The sequence below is a fragment of the Myiozetetes cayanensis genome, unplaced genomic scaffold (genome assembly GCF_022539395.1).
Source record: "Myiozetetes cayanensis isolate MyiCay16 unplaced genomic scaffold, myiCay2020 scf28, whole genome shotgun sequence".
In the NCBI taxonomy this organism is placed as follows: Eukaryota; Metazoa; Chordata; class Aves; order Passeriformes; family Tyrannidae; genus Myiozetetes; species Myiozetetes cayanensis.
The window spans coordinates 6,801,640-6,817,927 of record NW_026087499.1 but is presented as its reverse complement, the minus strand read 5'-3'; the positions used below and the strand labels follow the sequence as shown (position 1 = coordinate 6,817,927).

At 55.0% G+C, this 16,288-nt stretch overlaps 1 protein-coding gene across 1 annotated transcript; it reads left to right on the top strand.

Moving 5' to 3' along the window:
- The first annotated feature begins 4,279 nt into the window (after positions 1-4,279).
- LOC126643700 (protein-arginine deiminase type-1-like) lies at positions 4,280-15,265 on the top strand. The gene is made up of 16 exons (XM_050322256.1): positions 4,280-4,484; positions 6,461-6,635; positions 7,085-7,154; positions 8,358-8,419; positions 9,091-9,208; positions 9,323-9,448; positions 10,025-10,200; positions 10,283-10,386; positions 10,700-10,823; positions 11,879-11,986; positions 12,077-12,228; positions 13,794-13,938; positions 14,162-14,255; positions 14,360-14,439; positions 14,812-14,937; positions 15,032-15,265. Exons 1-16 carry the CDS (start codon positions 4,393-4,395, stop codon positions 15,263-15,265), a joined length of 1,986 nt encoding a protein of 661 aa, XP_050178213.1. The 5' UTR covers positions 4,280-4,392.
- Positions 15,266-16,288: the final 1,023 nt, after the last annotated feature.

The following is a 16,288-nucleotide window of genomic DNA, read 5'->3' as shown; positions in this document are numbered from 1 at the left end:
GAGCTGCTGGACTGAGTGGGAAAGAGGTTGGAAGAGCCCATTTCCCCTCCACTGCACTGGTCTCTGAGGGTTTTTGGCAGCCAGGTTTGGTCTTTAGAAGCCATGTGGGGTCTTTCAAAGCTTCTTGGCATCTTGGAAAGCCTTTGGGGGGGCGTCTTAAAAATCTTTTCAGAGTTTTTGCAGCCCTTCTGGGGTCTCCTAAAGCTTCCCAGTGACTTACGACCCTTTGGGATTCTTTGCCAGCCATGCAAGGTCTTTATAGGCTTTCTAAGGTCCTTGCAAGGCCTTGGGGGGGTCTCTTAAAGCTTCTTTGGGGGTCTTTGGAAGCCTCTGTGGCTTCTCAGAGTCTTTACAGCTCTGCTGAGGTCTCCTAAAGCTTCCCCATGACTTTACAACCCTTTTTCTTTGCCTCCCATTCAGGATCTTTCCAAGTTTCTTGGGTATCTCTGCAAGGCTTTTGGGGGGTCTTTCAAAGCCTCTTGGGATCTTTGGAGGTGATTTTGGAGCTGCTGGTGTTGGGAACAGGCACAGGGACCTGCCTGTTTCCATCTCAGCGAAATCGTGGGTGGGTCTGCCCACGGTTTGTTCAATCAGCCTCCGTTTAGGCTGCAAGGATGGGGGGTTTTCTGGGCTGTCAGGTGGGAGATCAGCACCTCCCAGGACACCCAGATACACCTGCACATCCGCAGGGAGATGGCTGGAGGCTCGTGCTTCACTTGCCTTTAGTCGGGCTGCTCAGAGGAATTCTCTGCTCCCGTCTTGGAATCAGATCAGGAGCTGCTCTGCAGAAACTTCCCCGCTGCTGGTGGAGCTCTGCCCGCCCCGGTTTCCAGGAGCTGGGCACAGATCCCAGCTCCTGGGTTTGCAAGTAGCCCCTCAGAGCTGATCCCGGAGAGTTTTCCCTCGAGCGGCTCCTCCCCGAGGAGCACCCGGGCAGGAGCCGCTCGAGGGAAAACTCTCCGGGATCAGGGTCCCTGGTGGGGATGGGGGGAGGATTTGGGGTCATTCTGTGGCTCCCTCGTGGAGGCACGAGCCTGATTCCAACGAGTAGGAGGGAAATGTTCCCCCGTGGAGCCCTTTCGAGCTAACCTTTCATGTTTAGGAGGTGCAAACAGGTGCCCGTCCCGAGAGAGAGCCACGAGGCGCGCTGCCTGTTCGTGCCCGTTCCTGCCCGGAATTTTGGGAAGAGGCAGCTCCGAGGAGGCCAAACCAACGCAGTGGGGAGGATGAAGGCAAAGCTGAGCCCACCCCTGGCGTTATTGCTGCCCCGGAGAGGGGGGATATTCGCAGGGATATTTATAGGGCAGCAAAGTTGAATGCAAAGCTGGGGCGGAGCGTGGGCAGGGTGAGCACGGGGGGGACGTGCACGGCTCCAGCCCCGGGCGGCAGCAGTTTTATGGGATGCTTTGGATCCTGGATTATGGTATGAAGCCTCCCTGCAGGCAGACGCCTGTGCTTTGTGGAGGGGAAAGGACAGAAGGGGATTTTTTTGGGGCGTTCTGGTTGCAGAGCCAGGAGGTTTTCCAGGATTGACACCAAAAAGCTTTTTTTTCCCGGTCCAAACCAGCATCTCCCCATTATTCCCTGGCTTCCAGCTGGGATGGGGAGTGCTTGGTGGCCGTCTGGGATACTCCAGCCCTGCTGTTACAGCTATGTGCCTAAAGAAAATAAACCCTCATGCAAACCCCAGCGGGACTTGATAACTGGTTTGATGTCTTGCCCTATTGCAAGTAATTAGGCTGACACGGCTCTTAAAAGTTCCTGCCTGCAATTAGACATGCAGAGTAATAAATAAGGGGTAATTATCGGCTTAGGGAGATTATCAAACTTTCCTTGACAGAGTGGTGGTGCAGGATGGGCGAGAAGAAACGCCCCAGAGGGATGGGATGAATGGGATTCCCAGGGGAGCACTGAGAGGGGCCGGGTCAGGCTGGGTCGTGCCTAAAACCAGGCTGAAGTTGGGCAAAAGCCAAAGTCAGGCCCAAGAGAGGGCAGGCCGAGCTGCTGCAGCTTGATGGACAGGCAGGATCCCATCTGTCATGTCCCAGGGATCTTAATAGCAACTTTCTCAGGGCAAGGTGTTATTAGGAAGAAACACTCAGCCCTGAATGGGCCAGATGACTTAAAATGCTCATTCTCCCTGTGCACGGGCATGTCGGCCTAATAGCAGGTGGAGGAGGAAGAGGAGGGCAGTGGAGGTCCCACCCAACCCACACAAGGTGTTTGGGGCCTGCCCCAGCCTCTGCAGGGACCCAGCGCCCGTGACTGAATGCGCTGGAGAAATCCACCCAAACCCGAAAGGGCCGTGAGCTCCGGGCTCCCTGTGTCCATCCTTCCCCCATGGATGGGATCCCAGCTGGATTTGGATAAATGCTCCAGGTTCCGTGTCCATCCTTCCCCATGGATGGGATCCCAGCGGGATTTGGATAACTGCTCCGGGCTCCCTGTGTCCATCCTTCCCCACGGGTGGGATCCCAGCTGGATTTGGATAAACGCTCCAGGCTCCGTGTCCATCCTTCCCCATGGATGGGATCCCAGCTGGATTTGGATAAACATTCCGGGCTCCCTGTGTCCATCCTTCCCCATGGATGGGAGGGATCCTGGCTGGATTTGGACAAACGCTCTCTGCTGGAGGCTCACTGGGAGCCTGAAACCACCGTCCTCGCCCTCCCTCCAGATTACAGCCCACAGCAGCCTGACCCGTGGGGATTAAGGTGTGTTCCCTGTCCGGCACTGGGAACCAGCCGAGCAGGATACGGGGCTCCAATCCCAGCAGGCAGCAAGCTCAGCACTGTGCCCAGTCCAAACCAGTGGGACCAGCAGCCACCAGTGGGGAACCCAAGCTGCAGCTCCTTCAGGAGAGATGCTGCCGTGGCCAAACTTGTCCTCAGAGGATGCAGGCAGCTCCTCACCTGCTTTTCCAGCTCTGCTTCTGCCCAGCTCCAGGTTTAGGGATCCACGAGGTCCTTGAGAACCAACACAATTCACAAATCTGGGAACACACAGAGTTTGAGTTGTGCTGGCATTTGGAAAATGGGGGTTTATCTGGAATCTCCAGCGAGGAGAGCTCGGTGTTCCCCACCGGTGTTCCCCACCGGAGTATCCTACTTCTCCTCCAGGCTCCCACGGATTTATTAAAGCTCTTCTTGCATCCGAGACACAGAGCTGGGGTTTTGTTGCTGCAATTAAAGACGGAGGGAGCCCTTTAATGTGTCCTGGCTGGGAGATGTGTAAAGCAGCTGGTTTGATCTCCCAAGGGAACGGCTGCTCCTCCGGCGGAGGACGCGCCGCTCGCTGCCCTGCCGGCGACTGGGCCCCGACTCTGCTCAGCTCACTTGGACCTTCCCGGCTTCCAAGGGGTCCTGCCACTCCCAAAACTGGGTTCCTCTTCATTCCAAAACTGGGTTCCTCTTCATTCCAGCCCTCTCCTGCCCATGGCATCCCTAAGCTGAACACATCACCTCGTAAGGATGAACTGTGTGGCAAACGGGACACTCTCTGTCCCTGTGTTTTGCCTTTTCCTCCAGCTGAGCTCCATCCCCCAGACCTCCTCCCCACCTCGACAAGATTAACCTTGCCTGGCTTCCCTCTTTGCAGGCAGGCAAATCCTCCTGGGATGGCCTGGAGAGAGATGGCTATCTCCAGTAATGCCACCTTCCAGCAGAGGGGATGATTCCCGTGGGACCTTTGCCCAAAAAACCCCAATCCCCTGAAACACAAGTGAAACAGGGAGAACTTTTAATTTCCACGGGAAGCCTCTTGTTGGTTTGTTGTTTCTTGTCTTCCCCTTCCCTGCCAAACAACCAGTTCTCCCTGTGCCCGTTTCTGCCTGTCTCCCGTCCTCGGGACTCGTCCTGATGGGAAGCAGCGACCTGAGCAAACATTTCCTTTTGCTCAGCTTTGTTCAGCCTTTGCCCTGATGCTGCAGCCCAGGCCGTGAGTCACCCGTGCAGAGGCCCCACGGAAAATTTGGGTTGTTTTAAAGCAAAAAGCTTCAATTGCAATGATAGTATTGTAATAACCCCAAACAACCACCTCGGAGGAGTAATGCATGTTTAATGCATTAAAGCCTGGAGGAATTAGATGGAGCTGGGAAGGGATGAAAAGGGGGAGAAGAAATGCCTAAGAGCTCAGTGCTGAGCATCCCAGGGCAGGACTGGGTGTCACCTCTGCCCCGTGTCCCCTCCCTGGGGCCGCCCTATCGCCTCCATCTCCCCGAGCGGGGCGGCAGCTCGTTGGGTGCTGGAGGTGCTGGAGGTGGAGACCGGCAGGGTCCCCTGGCCGAGCCCCGTCATCGAGGGAAGGAGGAGTTAAATTCCCCTGCCTTTTAATCCAGTCCTGCTGGTTTCCCTGCACAGCCAGGCAGCAGGCTCCTTCCCATGCGGGCACACCATGCCCCAGCCTCACGTCATGCAGATGTCCACCAGCCACGCCACCTACGGCGTCTGCGTGGTGGGCACCGAGGTCTTCCTCGACACGCGCCGGTAAGGTCGGGGTGGGGGTCAGGGTCGGGGTCGGGGTGTTCCCATCCTTTGCCACAGTGCTGGTGGGGTCTGGAGGAGCCCAGTGGTGCTTTGGAGAAGGGAGGGGAGCTCAGAGCTCGCTTGGAGCCCACACGAGGAGCTGCTGCAGCGCCCGGCGGGGCCGTGTCCCGCGGGGCGTGTCCCGGGGGTGATGTCCCACCGGCAGGGACGCCGGCTCTGCCGAGGCGTCGAAGCGTCACCGAGCCGTGATGGTTTGTAGGCAAAGCCCGAGCACACCCCGGCTAACCCTGGGTCTATTTCTGGCTGTGAAAACATTGGGCAAGAGCGATTCAAGCTCAGCAACTTGGAGCTAAAACGGGCTGAAGGATAAAACCTGTGGCTCAGGCTGAAAAAATCCACTGGCGCATTTTGCCCGGGCAATTCCAGGAGAGGAGATCCTTCCGGAATTAAATACAGGGGTTGGTTTATTGGTCAGATACGAGGCTGTGTCTGCCCTGCTGTTACAGGGCATTATTTAATAAATCATGATTATAATGATACAGACAGGACAAGTCAGTTGGCATCACAGCCAGGGCAATTATTGGGGTTGTGTGTTGGTGCCGGGCCAGGATGTGTCGTCGTCCCCCTCCAAGGGCTTTGCACTGAGCTTTGCCTGCCCTAAAAGGGTCTTATTTTCTCCCTCAGCCACACGGGAATATATAAAATCCTATTATTTGCAAGTTTTTTTCCTGGTTTGGGACTCAAAGCGCGCTCTGATCTATTTAAACATTGGACCTGAGCCTCAAAATGGGCTGGTTTGGCTCCTCTGTAGCAAATTTGAGCTTTGGACCAAAAAAACAGGTGGTGGATGCTTTTTCCACTAAAAAAATGGGATCATTTTATTTCAGGACAGCACCAGCTGGGGGAAACTTGGTGAAGGATGCATCAAGTTTTGACCATGGTTTGGGCTGTCTGTTTTGGGGTAGGAAATGGAGTTTGGTGGGAATCCGTGATGGTGACATGGGAGGGCTGTAAAAACAGGGCAGATAGACCCAAACTGGAGGAGTCACGATATCCAACAATGTTCAGGTGGGTTTATAACCAGGGCAGTAAAATCAGGGCAAATAGACCCAAACTGGAGGAGTCATGGTATCCAACAATGCTCAGGTGGGTTTACAACCAGGGCTGTAGAACCAGAGGAAAGAGACCCAGACTGGAGGAGTCACGACATCCAGCAGCATGCAGGTGGATTTATGATGTTACAACGATGTTAAGGATGGGGGATGTCAAGGGAGATGATGCTTTAATCTCTCTGTACAAGCTGCTGCAGGCATCAGGGATGCCATGCCAAGAGCAGCACCGGGAATAAATCTCCTCTGTCAGTTTTTTGATGTTCTCCCTTTTGTTCCTGCTGTTGAAATTTCCCACCTCGTGCCTTCTCGGAGGCTCCCGACGGCAGACAGGTCGGAGCACTCGTGCTCCTGGGATGGAGCTGCTGGGGCTGTAATGAGCAGGTAGGCAGCACTTCAAAGGCTGCCAAAGGATGTCATGCAGGTGGGGTGTGGGTTCTCTGTGCTCGGATTTGGGCTCCCCTCCAAGTCTGAGCATCTCTCAGCTCAGCAGCTCAAGGGGTGGTCCTGCAATAACCATCTCCCCGGATGGTTGCCATTAAAAATTATCCTGGCTCTTTGTCAGGGTTTCGTCCCAGGATGCTGAAATTTTGGGCATTTTCTGGGTGTTGTGGAGGGAGGTTGGATGCCCAAACTTTGGCGATTCACAATCCTGGCTTAACCACGGGCGGACGTGCTGGAGCTGCAGCAGGAGCTCTGCTTGCCCAACACCACCACAGAGATAATGCATGGAAAACTCAACCATTTCGTCATCCAAAGATGGTTTATGAGCCCTTTCCACCCAGTTAAGGCTGGATTTTAATTCCAGGTTCAAGCAGAGGAGAACTGGAGGGACAGCTTGGTCTCTAACCCAATCCTCTGTTTCAGATCTACCCCCAAAGCCGCCACGTCATTCGACGTCCACGCCACCTCTGCGGTCACGGTCCACATCATCCACAGCCCCACGACAAAGCCCATGATTGACTCCAGGTGGCCCCTGGACCCCGACATCGAGGTCGTAGTGACCATTGATGTCACCAGCAGGACCGTCAATGACAATAAGGTCAGCTGGGTTTCCAGGCACCGAAAACAGAAAAAGGAGCCCAATTTCCCGGGAAAATGGAGAGGGTTCTGGGCAGCCTCTGAGTAGTTGAGTCAGTGCTAAGCAGTGCTGACATTGAGTTTGTTTTTCATGGAAAAGAACTCCAACCGAATTGTGTAATTAACATGTACCAAAAATGAAACTGAGAAGGAGGAGATCCCCTCTTGTGCCCTCCTGGTGACACGGCGGAGGCTGCAAAAGCCAGTGCCAGGCAGCAAAAATCCTCCAAGATTCACTATTTCCATGCCTGTTTTTGTGCTGAACCAGGCAGAAACAGTTTGGGGGAACTATGATTAATGGAGGATGGTTTGGGTGAACCCTCCAAGGTCTGGCTGGTTGGTCAATGTGGGCAGTGAGGAGCCCTGCTCAGCTTTCCGGGACGTGGGCTGTGACATCGGGGTGTTTTGCAGGTTAAGATCTCCTACTACGGCCGGGAGGGCAACGAGCTGGCGGTGGCCTGGCTGTACCTCACGTGTGTCGGTAGGTGTTACACAAACCCCCGGCCAGGCCTCGCTGGTGCCGAGATCTGGTTGGGTTGGTGGGGTGGGAGTTAAGTGGGGGGCACGGGGAGGAGGGTTGGGTGTTCACCGATGCTGACGAGCAAGAGGGGAACAATTAAAATGTTATTGCACTGCCTTATATGGTGCAAAAGAGAGAGGCTGGGCCGGGTCCCCACCCAGCACAGCCCGAGCATCCTCCTCTGCTTGCCAACACCGTGCACTGGGCCAAGAGGATCTGAGGGAGAGCTCCTCACCCAGCTTTGCCTGGCGCCCTCCTCCCCCTCGACCTGTGTCGCAGTTAGGGGAGAGCGACTGGCACCCAAGTGTTGTCTGACCTATTTCAGAAGTTTAGGGTGAGGTGAATCATCCCCTCCAAATGCCTGTTTTTCCCTGCTGACTACAAAGGGAGTCTAGACAACCAGTCTGGATGCAGAGGCCTTCCACTTGGATGGATTAATTACCCTAAATTTGGGATTTTCTAAAGCACTCACATGATACCTCTGTCCTTAAGTCATGAATATGCCTCCCAAAATTGGGCCTGAAGAGGCTGAAGGTTTCCCACGTCCCTCAGCTGATGGGTTCCACTGGAGCCATCTGGGGCTGCCATGGCCACAGGGCTTCTGCCTTACAAATGTTCTCCTCATGATTAGATTTGGGCTCTCCTTCCCAGCTTCTCCATGTCCTCCTCTCTGCTCAATCCTGTTATTTTCCATATGTGGTGTATCCCACTCAGAGGAGGTTTTTTATTAGGATTAAGGTAGGGTTTGGATGAGGTTGCTGGTAAACCTCTGCTCTGTAGCAGCAGAGGCAGAAATCTGGGCCAAGGACAGGAGGGAAAGTCCTTCTCAAATGCTGCATCAAGCCTTGGAATTATTTAGGTGTTCACTCAGCCACAGGGAATAATAAATAAAATTAAAAATAAATATGAAATTGGTGAAAACATAAAATGCACCATAAAATGGGGACATCCTTGCTGGGGGAACCAAAATGGGAGAAAGCAGCTGGAAATCAAAGGGGGGCGGCCATGAAAACACCATCGGGTTGGATTCTCTGTCAGCATTTTGTTGGAGAGGTTGGGTCTGGAGCAGCTTTGGGGTGTGAAGGTGGGGTTGGTGCTGGATGAGCCCGAAAGGGCACCAGGAGCTCATTCTGCTGCCCGTGGTTCCTTCTCTCGGTGTCTCAGATGTGTCCCTGGACGTGGACTGGAGCCGGAGCGGCCGAGTGAAGAGCAAAGGGAAGGACAAGGTAATGAGGAGCTTTGTTGGAGAGTCAGTCCCGGTCTATCCATTTGGAGTCTTTTCCTGAAAATCTCCAGGAAGGAGAGGGACTTGGGTGGTGTCTGAATTAGGGCAAATAACCTGGGAAATCCTCAACCTACTAATTGAGGAGGAAGAGACTTTTTTTTCTTATTCCGTGCCAAAATTCCCTACGTCTCCACTCCAGCCCTGAGGATCTCTTAGGACAAAACCCTCTGCTCTTTCTTCCCTGTCCTTTCTTCTTTCTTTTCCTTTTTGCACATGAAACAGGCCACTAAATGAGTTTAGCAAACAGCCAGAGACCTACCCCTTTGGCAACAAATCTGCATATGCCCAAGCACTTAAGTTGGGCTAATTAAGTGCAGCCCAATCAACGGCGCAAATCGTGCATCGAGATGGGACGTGTCTCTAGAAACGGTGCAGCCTTGTCCAGAGGAGGCCTGGCAGATACTTTCTGCCTGGTCAGAAGATAAGATCTCTTCCAAGTAGTCTTTGCTGGCCCTGCTGGAAGCTGAGGTTCGGAAATGCAGTGCCTTGAAAGCGTCACCGGTGTTTGGGTTGTGCTCCAAGCGGGGAGGACAGCAGGCGTTCCCCCGGGTGGTGAGGAGGATGGGATGGGGGGAATCTTGCTCCAGTCCTCTTTTGGTGCTTCTCCTGCAGGCCAAGTGGACGTGGGGCCCGGATGGACAAGGTGCTGTGCTGCTGGTCAACTGTGACCGGGACAGCCCCGGCATGGGGGGGCCGGACAGCGGCCAGGTGGACATACGGACCCCTGCAGGTCAGTGTCCCCCACAGCCTGAGGGGACCCAGAGGGTCTCACTGGGGTCTTTCCCGCTTGCAGCACCTCCATCCCCTCTCTCCACGCCCCCTCTCTCCATCTCTCCCCACGCAGACCTGCAGGACATGTCCATGATGCTGCTGAGGACCCAAGGGCCCAGCGCCACCTTTGATGAGTACCAGGTGGTCCTGCACGTCTCCGAGACAGACGCGGATAAAGTGCGGGTTTTCCACGCCATCCGTGAGTATTCCTTCCTTCCTGTTTTCCCAGATATCCAAGCATGACCCCAATGTGAGCAAAGTCTAAATTTTCCCTTCATTGGGGCACTTCCATTTGCTGCAAACACTTGTTTAGCCCCAACTCCTCCGCTGTGGTGGAAGGTGGGGCCACATGGAAAAAATCGACTGGGGAAAAAGATCACAAGAAGGCTTTTCTCCACGGGGCTGATGAAATTTTGGCATTCCCGTGGAGCGGAAAGCCCAGCTCGTCTGTGGCATGGGCAGTGACCCAAACCCCAGAGCTGCCCATCTCGTTCTGCCTTTGAACAGCTCCATCCCCGGCAGGTCCCCGCCGAAAATCAGGTCGGGGAAGCCAAGGGTATCATTAGATACTTAACTCGAGCCACGCACCTTGAAAGGGTTGGACCTGAGGGTACGGAGTCCTCTCTGTGCCAGGGAGATGCAGAGTGTTCCCGGAGAGCAGGAGGCACACCTGCTGCCCTGCCACCTGCACGGCACCGGCCTCGCCGGTGCCTCCTGCCAGCCCCTCCAGCGGGCTGGTCACCACTCCTGGGTGGGTGTTTGGGTGTTTCTGCAGGCAGTGACTCACACACCCACTACAAACCCGTGTTGGGGCCCGACAAGCTCTCCTATGTGCTGGACCACATCGGCAACGGGGAGAACACCTTCTACGTGGAAGGGTTGGCCTTCCCCGACAGGGGCTTCTCTGGGCTGGTCTCCTTCAGCGCCAGCTTGCTGGAGGTCCCCCACAAGGTAGGTGAGGTTTGCCCCATTCCCTGAGCCCCCAGTGGCTGGGATTCCCAGCACTGCTCCCTGCTGGTTTTGCCCCTCACAGAACTCCCCGGGCACGCCGATTTTCACGGACACGGTGGTTTTCCGCGTGGCTCCCTGGATAATGACGCCCAACACCCAGCAGCCTCTGGAGGTTTTTGTCTGCAGGTAGGAGGGATGTTGCCCCATTGCTCTCCTGCCTTGGGGGACTCTTCAAGGAGGCGTTTTTGGCCCTTCTTTGCTGTGCAGCAACAGTGGGGTGAGCCAGGCTTTGTGCATCCATTACTGGGGGCACTATTTGGGAGTGGAGCCCGATGTCACTGCTGTTGCAGTGCCAAGGAGAGAGGCTGGAGGGGCTCTGCAGGTCCTGTCCCATGCAGGACTCTTGCCCAGCCTGTTTGGGAGTGAGGAATGGGCTGCATGGTTGGGGCTGTGGGAACTTCTCGTGATCCTACTCCTTGGTCCCCCCCTCTCCCTCCAGCATCAAGCAGGGCTCAGACTCCAACGAGGCCTTTCTGGAAGGGCTCAGGGTCCTGCTGAAGAAAGCCAACTGCAAGCTGACCATCTGCTCGGAGCAGGACACCCGGAGCGACCGCTGGATCCAGGTCATCAGTCCCTGCTTGTTCATCAGTCCCTGCTTGTCCATCAGTCTGTGCTTGCCCATCAATCCATGCTTGTCCATCAGTCTATGCTTGCTCTCTGTGGCTCTTCTAGTCCCTTACAGGCTCCTGGGGGACATGAGGTGTCACTCCCATGGCTGGCACTCCCTGGAGGGACTGGCTGCTTGGGAAGCACTTGGGTGCTGGGAGATAGAGCAGGCAGCTGGGAACCAAAGCCCAGGGAAATGCTGCTGGTGGTGGAAACCAGCACGGGCAGAGATGGTGTCCAGGAATCCTGGAACTAGAATAGGGACACTGGAAGAGGGACCTCATGGAGCGCTGCAAGAGGGACCCCACTGCAAGAGGGACCCCACGGGATTTTGAAGAGGGAACTCATTTTGGGAAGGACCCCATGAGATACTGCAAGGGGGACCCCATTGCAAAAGAGGCCCTGTGGGACTTTCAAAGGGGGTTCCCACTGCAAGAGAGACCCCATGGGGCTCTGCAAGAGGGATCCCACTGAGAGGGATCCCATGGGAGCATTACAAGGGAGACCCTATTGCAAAAGAGACCCCGTGGAACTTTCAAAGGGGGTCCCCACTGTGAGAGGGACCCCAATGCAAAAGGCATCTCCTGGGGCTCTGGAAGAGGGTCCTCACTGCAAGAGGGATCCCCTGCAAGAGAGAACCCCAGGGGGCACAGCAAGAGGGATCCCCACTGAAAGAGGGGACCCTCAGGCTGCACAGAAGGGTCTCCCCTGCAGGAAGCCCCCCCATGCACCCCCAGGAGAACTCGGGTGGGCCAGTGGGCAGTGCCCTCCCTGTCCCAGAGCCCTGCCCCTCTCCCTGCCCCTTGTGGCCCGTGTTGCTGCCCAGGGCTGTCCCGTGCTGGGTGGGGTGCCACCCCAGGACAGCGAGCTGTGGTTCAGGGCAGGAGCTGAGCTTTGCCAGGCTCACCCCATTTCCTGCTCCACCCTCCCCACCGTCCCTGTGGAGATGCCTATCACCCTGCCCGGGGCCTTCCTCCCCTTCCTCCTCCTCCTCCTCTGCTTCCCACCACAGGATGAGCTGGAGTTTGGCTATGTGGAAGCACCACACAAGACCTTCCCCGTGGTCTTTGACTCTCCCAGGAACAGGGGATTGAAGGATTTTGCCTTTAAAAAGATCCTGGTGCGTCGATGCATCGAAAGCCCCTTTTCTCCCCCCGACCCCCCCCCTACGGAGGGTCCTTGGCACCACCTCCCTCCTCCTCTTCCCCAGGGCCCCGATTTTGGCTACGTGACCCGTGAACCCCCTGGGAAAAACGTCACCAGCCTGGACTCCTTCGGCAACCTGGACGTCAGTCCTCCGGTGACGGTGCGGGGGAAGGAGTATCCCTTGGGAAGGATCCTGATCGGCAGCCCCCTGCCCTGGTGAGGAGCTCCAGCCCCGCCTCCGGAATGTGGGGAAGCACCGAAAATCCTTGCCTGGGAAAAGTGGCACCTCTCACAGAGGAAATTTGGAATCAAAGTGGGAATCAGAAGCCAATTCCCAGCAAATCCCAGATTTAACAGGCGAACCACGTCGCCGTCCCTTCATCCCTTCCAAAACGCTGCCCCCCTTCCCAGAGCCGCGGGGTTTGCTCCCATCCCCCGGCACTTCCAGGCTTGGAATTGTTTCCCCGAGTTCTTAAAGAGGGGAGCGGGGAAATGCTGGGAAGGGAGAAACCCCGGACAAGGGGAGGTCGTTTCGCTCTGGGCAGGCGGTGCCCGTGGGGGCAGCAGCGCCGCAAACCCCCCGGAGGAGCGAAGTGGGGTTGGCCCCGCGTGACCGACGCGCTGCTCCCGCTGCTCCCGCGGGTCCCGCCGGCAGGGAAAGGGCATTTTCCCGGCTTCCCCGGGCCCCTAATTATCCCTAATTAGCAGGGGGTTAATTAATGTTTTCCCAGCCTGCTGCCGTCTGTCTAAGAAAACTTCGCCCCCGCACGGAGTGCAGCAGGAGGGGGGATTTGGGAATCGCGGGGATGGGGGAAAATAAAACCCAAAGGAGCCCAAGAACAGGGCACGGAAGGCACCCACTGTCTATAGATATCGATGGCCTAGATACATATTTATAGAGAGAATGGAGGGATATATTAATATGCATTATATAAGGATGTATATTTGTATATATTATATATAATTACATGTTATATATCATAATTTATATATTTATATAAGTTATATATATAATTTACATATTATGTTTTATATTTATATATAATATTATGTAAAATTATATATTAATACCTTATCTAATGTAATACATATATCATGTATAATATAAGGATATATTAATATATTTTTATATAACACAGGAATATATTAGTATATTTATATATAATATAGGAATATATGAATATATTCCTATATATGAATATTAATATATATTAATAGGCCATAGATATATAAGGCCTAGATATATATTTGTATATAATATAGAGATATACTAATATATTTTATATAACATAGGGATATATTAATATATTTATATATAATATAATGATATAGTAATAAATTTTATATATTATATAGGGATATAGTAATATATTTTTATATATAACGTAGGGATATATAAATATATAATTACAACGGGTAACATATAATAATATATAGCATAGTTCTAATAATATATAACATAGTTCTGATGATACATAATTGAGGTATTAGGTAGATATATCTGTATTAATGTAGAGTAATATATAATTTATATTAATTAGATCTATTTTGTATATATAATATATATAAACATCCATTCATCTGCACATATATAAAATGAACATAAATTGTATCTTGATATGTATAATACAGTTGGACTATTCCAGCAGTCTCTTCCCAGTGTTTCCCATGAAAATTGGATGTTTCTGCTCGCCCCCCGCCCTCGCTGCTGAGGGCAGGGTGGGGTGAATTTCGGGAGGGGTGCGATGGCCGCCGCCGTCTCCTCCTCGCTGTGCCTGCAGGGCCTCGGGCCGGCGGATGTCCAAGGCTGTCCGGGATTTCCTGTTCGCGCAGAAGGTGCAGGCGCCGGTGGAGGTTTACTCGGAGTGGCTGAGCGTGGGCCACGTGGATGAATTCCTCACCTTCGTGCCGGCCTTTGACAGGAAGGTACCGAGCCCTGGGGCCGCCTCCGCTCCCGCTGGGAGCTGAACCAGCCCTTGGTGGGGCTGCTTGGCCTCCACGGGCAGATGGGGGTGCAGTTCTTTTGGGGTGGCTTCCTGGAAGGGGAGAAGTCCGTGGGTGGCATCCCATGGTACCTGGGGCTGGATTTGGGAGTGAATCCGCAGGATGGGGGGATAGAACAGAGTGACCCCCGGGCTCTCTCCCGCAGGGATTCCGACTCCTGCTGGCCAGTCCCAATGCCTGCTACAAGCTCTTCAAGGAGAAGCAGAGGCAGGGCCACGGGGAAGCCACACAGTTCATTGGTGAGGGAGGGAGGACATCCCTGGCGTCCCTTCCCAGTGTCCCTTCCCAGTGTCCCTTCCCAGTGTCCCTTCCCAGTGTCCCTCACTGCTCCCACCCCACTCAGGGCTGAAGGACAGCGAGAGGAGGAGCATCGACGAGATCCTGGCGGATGAGTCGCTCAAGAGCGACAACAGGCACGTGCAGGTGGGTCTGTGAGCCCTGGCCGTGGGGGGATCCGCTCTCCTCCCTTCCACGGCACTGCCGGCTCATTCCTGGGGACAGAGATCCTGGGGAATGGCAGGAGTGGGCAAGGAGAGCAGCCAGGAAGGAGCCAGGCAGTGCTGGTCGCCCCAAGCCCTGTGTCCCTCTGGGAGATGCCCCAGGTGACACAGAGGGACAGCTGAAGGACCGAGAGGTTGCTCGGGTTGGGGATGCAGTGGGGGTTGCTCAGAGGGATGGGGTGGGATGCAATGGAGTGGGTGAGGATCCGGGCAGGATGCAACAGGACCCCTGTGTGGGATTTGAGGGGCTGGGATGGCCCAGGGTGGCAATTCCAGGTCCCTTTTTTTCCCCCAGCACTGCATCGACTGGAACCGCAACCTGCTGAAGCAGGAGCTGGGCCTGAGCGAGCAGGACATCATCGACATCCCGCAGCTCTTCATCCTCAGGGGCTCCCGCGCCGAGGCCCTTTTCCCGGACATGGTGAGGCCTCCGACCCCTCCTTCCCCACACACCCCGCCCCTGCCCCGCCCCGAGGGGGTTTTGGGGTGGGGTCTGACCGTGTTTGGCCCTGCAGGTGAACATGCTGGTGCTGGGCAGGCACCTGGGCATCCCCAAGCCCTTTGGGCCCATGGTGGGCGGGCAGTGCTGCCTGGAGCAGCGGGTGCGGGAGCTGCTCGAGCCCCTGGGCCTCACCTGCACCTTCATCGACGACTATTTCTCCTACCACGTCCTGTCCGGGGACGTTCACTGCGGCACCAACGTCCGCAGGAAGCCCTTCTCCTTCAAGTGGTGGCACGTGGTGCCTTGAGGGGACAGACCCAGGTCCTGCCACCGGGGGATGAAGGTGATTTGGTGCATCAGAAGATGCACCAAAATAAAGGGGTTTACCAATAAAGCTTCATGAACACCAAGGGTGCAGCTCTACCTTGTCTCCCATCCTTCCTGAACACCGAGAGTGCAGCTCTCCCCCCATCTCCCATCCTTCCTGAACACCGAGCTTGCAGCTCTCCCCCATCTCCCATCCTTCCTGAACACCGAGGTTGCAGCTCTCCCCCATCTCCCATCCTTCCTTCCCCTGCTCTTGGCTTGGAAACATCCTTTGAACCCTATTTTTAAGCATGGCACGTGGGTCTGTTTTGGGAGCGGGGTGGGGGGTTTGAGGGACACAACCACGAGGCTGCTCTGGGGTGCTCAGACCTCCCCCCACGATTAAAGGGTCTTACAGTCCCACACTGCAGGTTTGGAGCTGATAATGCCCTCTCAAATTCCCTGTAGTGGCCCAAACCCACTTCCTGCTGGGCACCCTGGCTGAGGCCCCCCCTTCTCATCCAGATCATCTGACACCTTTTCCAAGGAGAAAATTTCCGTCTCCTTCACCCTGACCGTTCTTTGTCTCCCTCTTTTCACTGCCAGCGGAGCGCGGCATTTCCCCGTGCCTGGCACCAGGAACTGAAACCAACCCGTGCCGCGGGCACGGCTCAGCCTTGTGTAACCTCGGGAGCTATTCTGGGGCTAAACCCACTTATTTTGGCCAATTTGCTTTCCTGGGAATATTTCGGAGGTGTGACAGCACCTCCACTTCAACCTCCTGCCACTCAGTGAACGGCGCTGGAGAGGGATGCTCCCCAGAGGGTCACCCATCCTACGGAACACCCCTTTTTTGCCTAAAAAGCTGCTTTCTGAGCCCATTTTCCCCTTGAAACGCTGCTGAGCGTTTGCCGAGCCCTGAGGAGGGATATTAAGTTCCAGCGGCGCGTGACCCCGCGGGGAGGTGGCGGTGGAACAGCTGCGGGACAAAGGGCTCTCCCACGCCGAGACGAGGATTTAATTA

Bases quoted from the DNA above. Each gene is read 5' to 3' on its own strand.
- LOC126643700 (XM_050322256.1), top strand. From the start codon at position 4,393: ATGCCCCAGCCTCACGTCATGCAGATGTCCACCAGCCACGCCACCTAC. The intron at 6,636-7,084 runs GTCAGCTGGGTT...GGTGTTTTGCAG, and splicing joins GGACCGTCAATGACAATAAG to GTTAAGATCTCCTACTACGG. The intron at 14,938-15,031 runs GTGAGGCCTCCG...TTGGCCCTGCAG, and splicing joins AGGCCCTTTTCCCGGACATG to GTGAACATGCTGGTGCTGGG.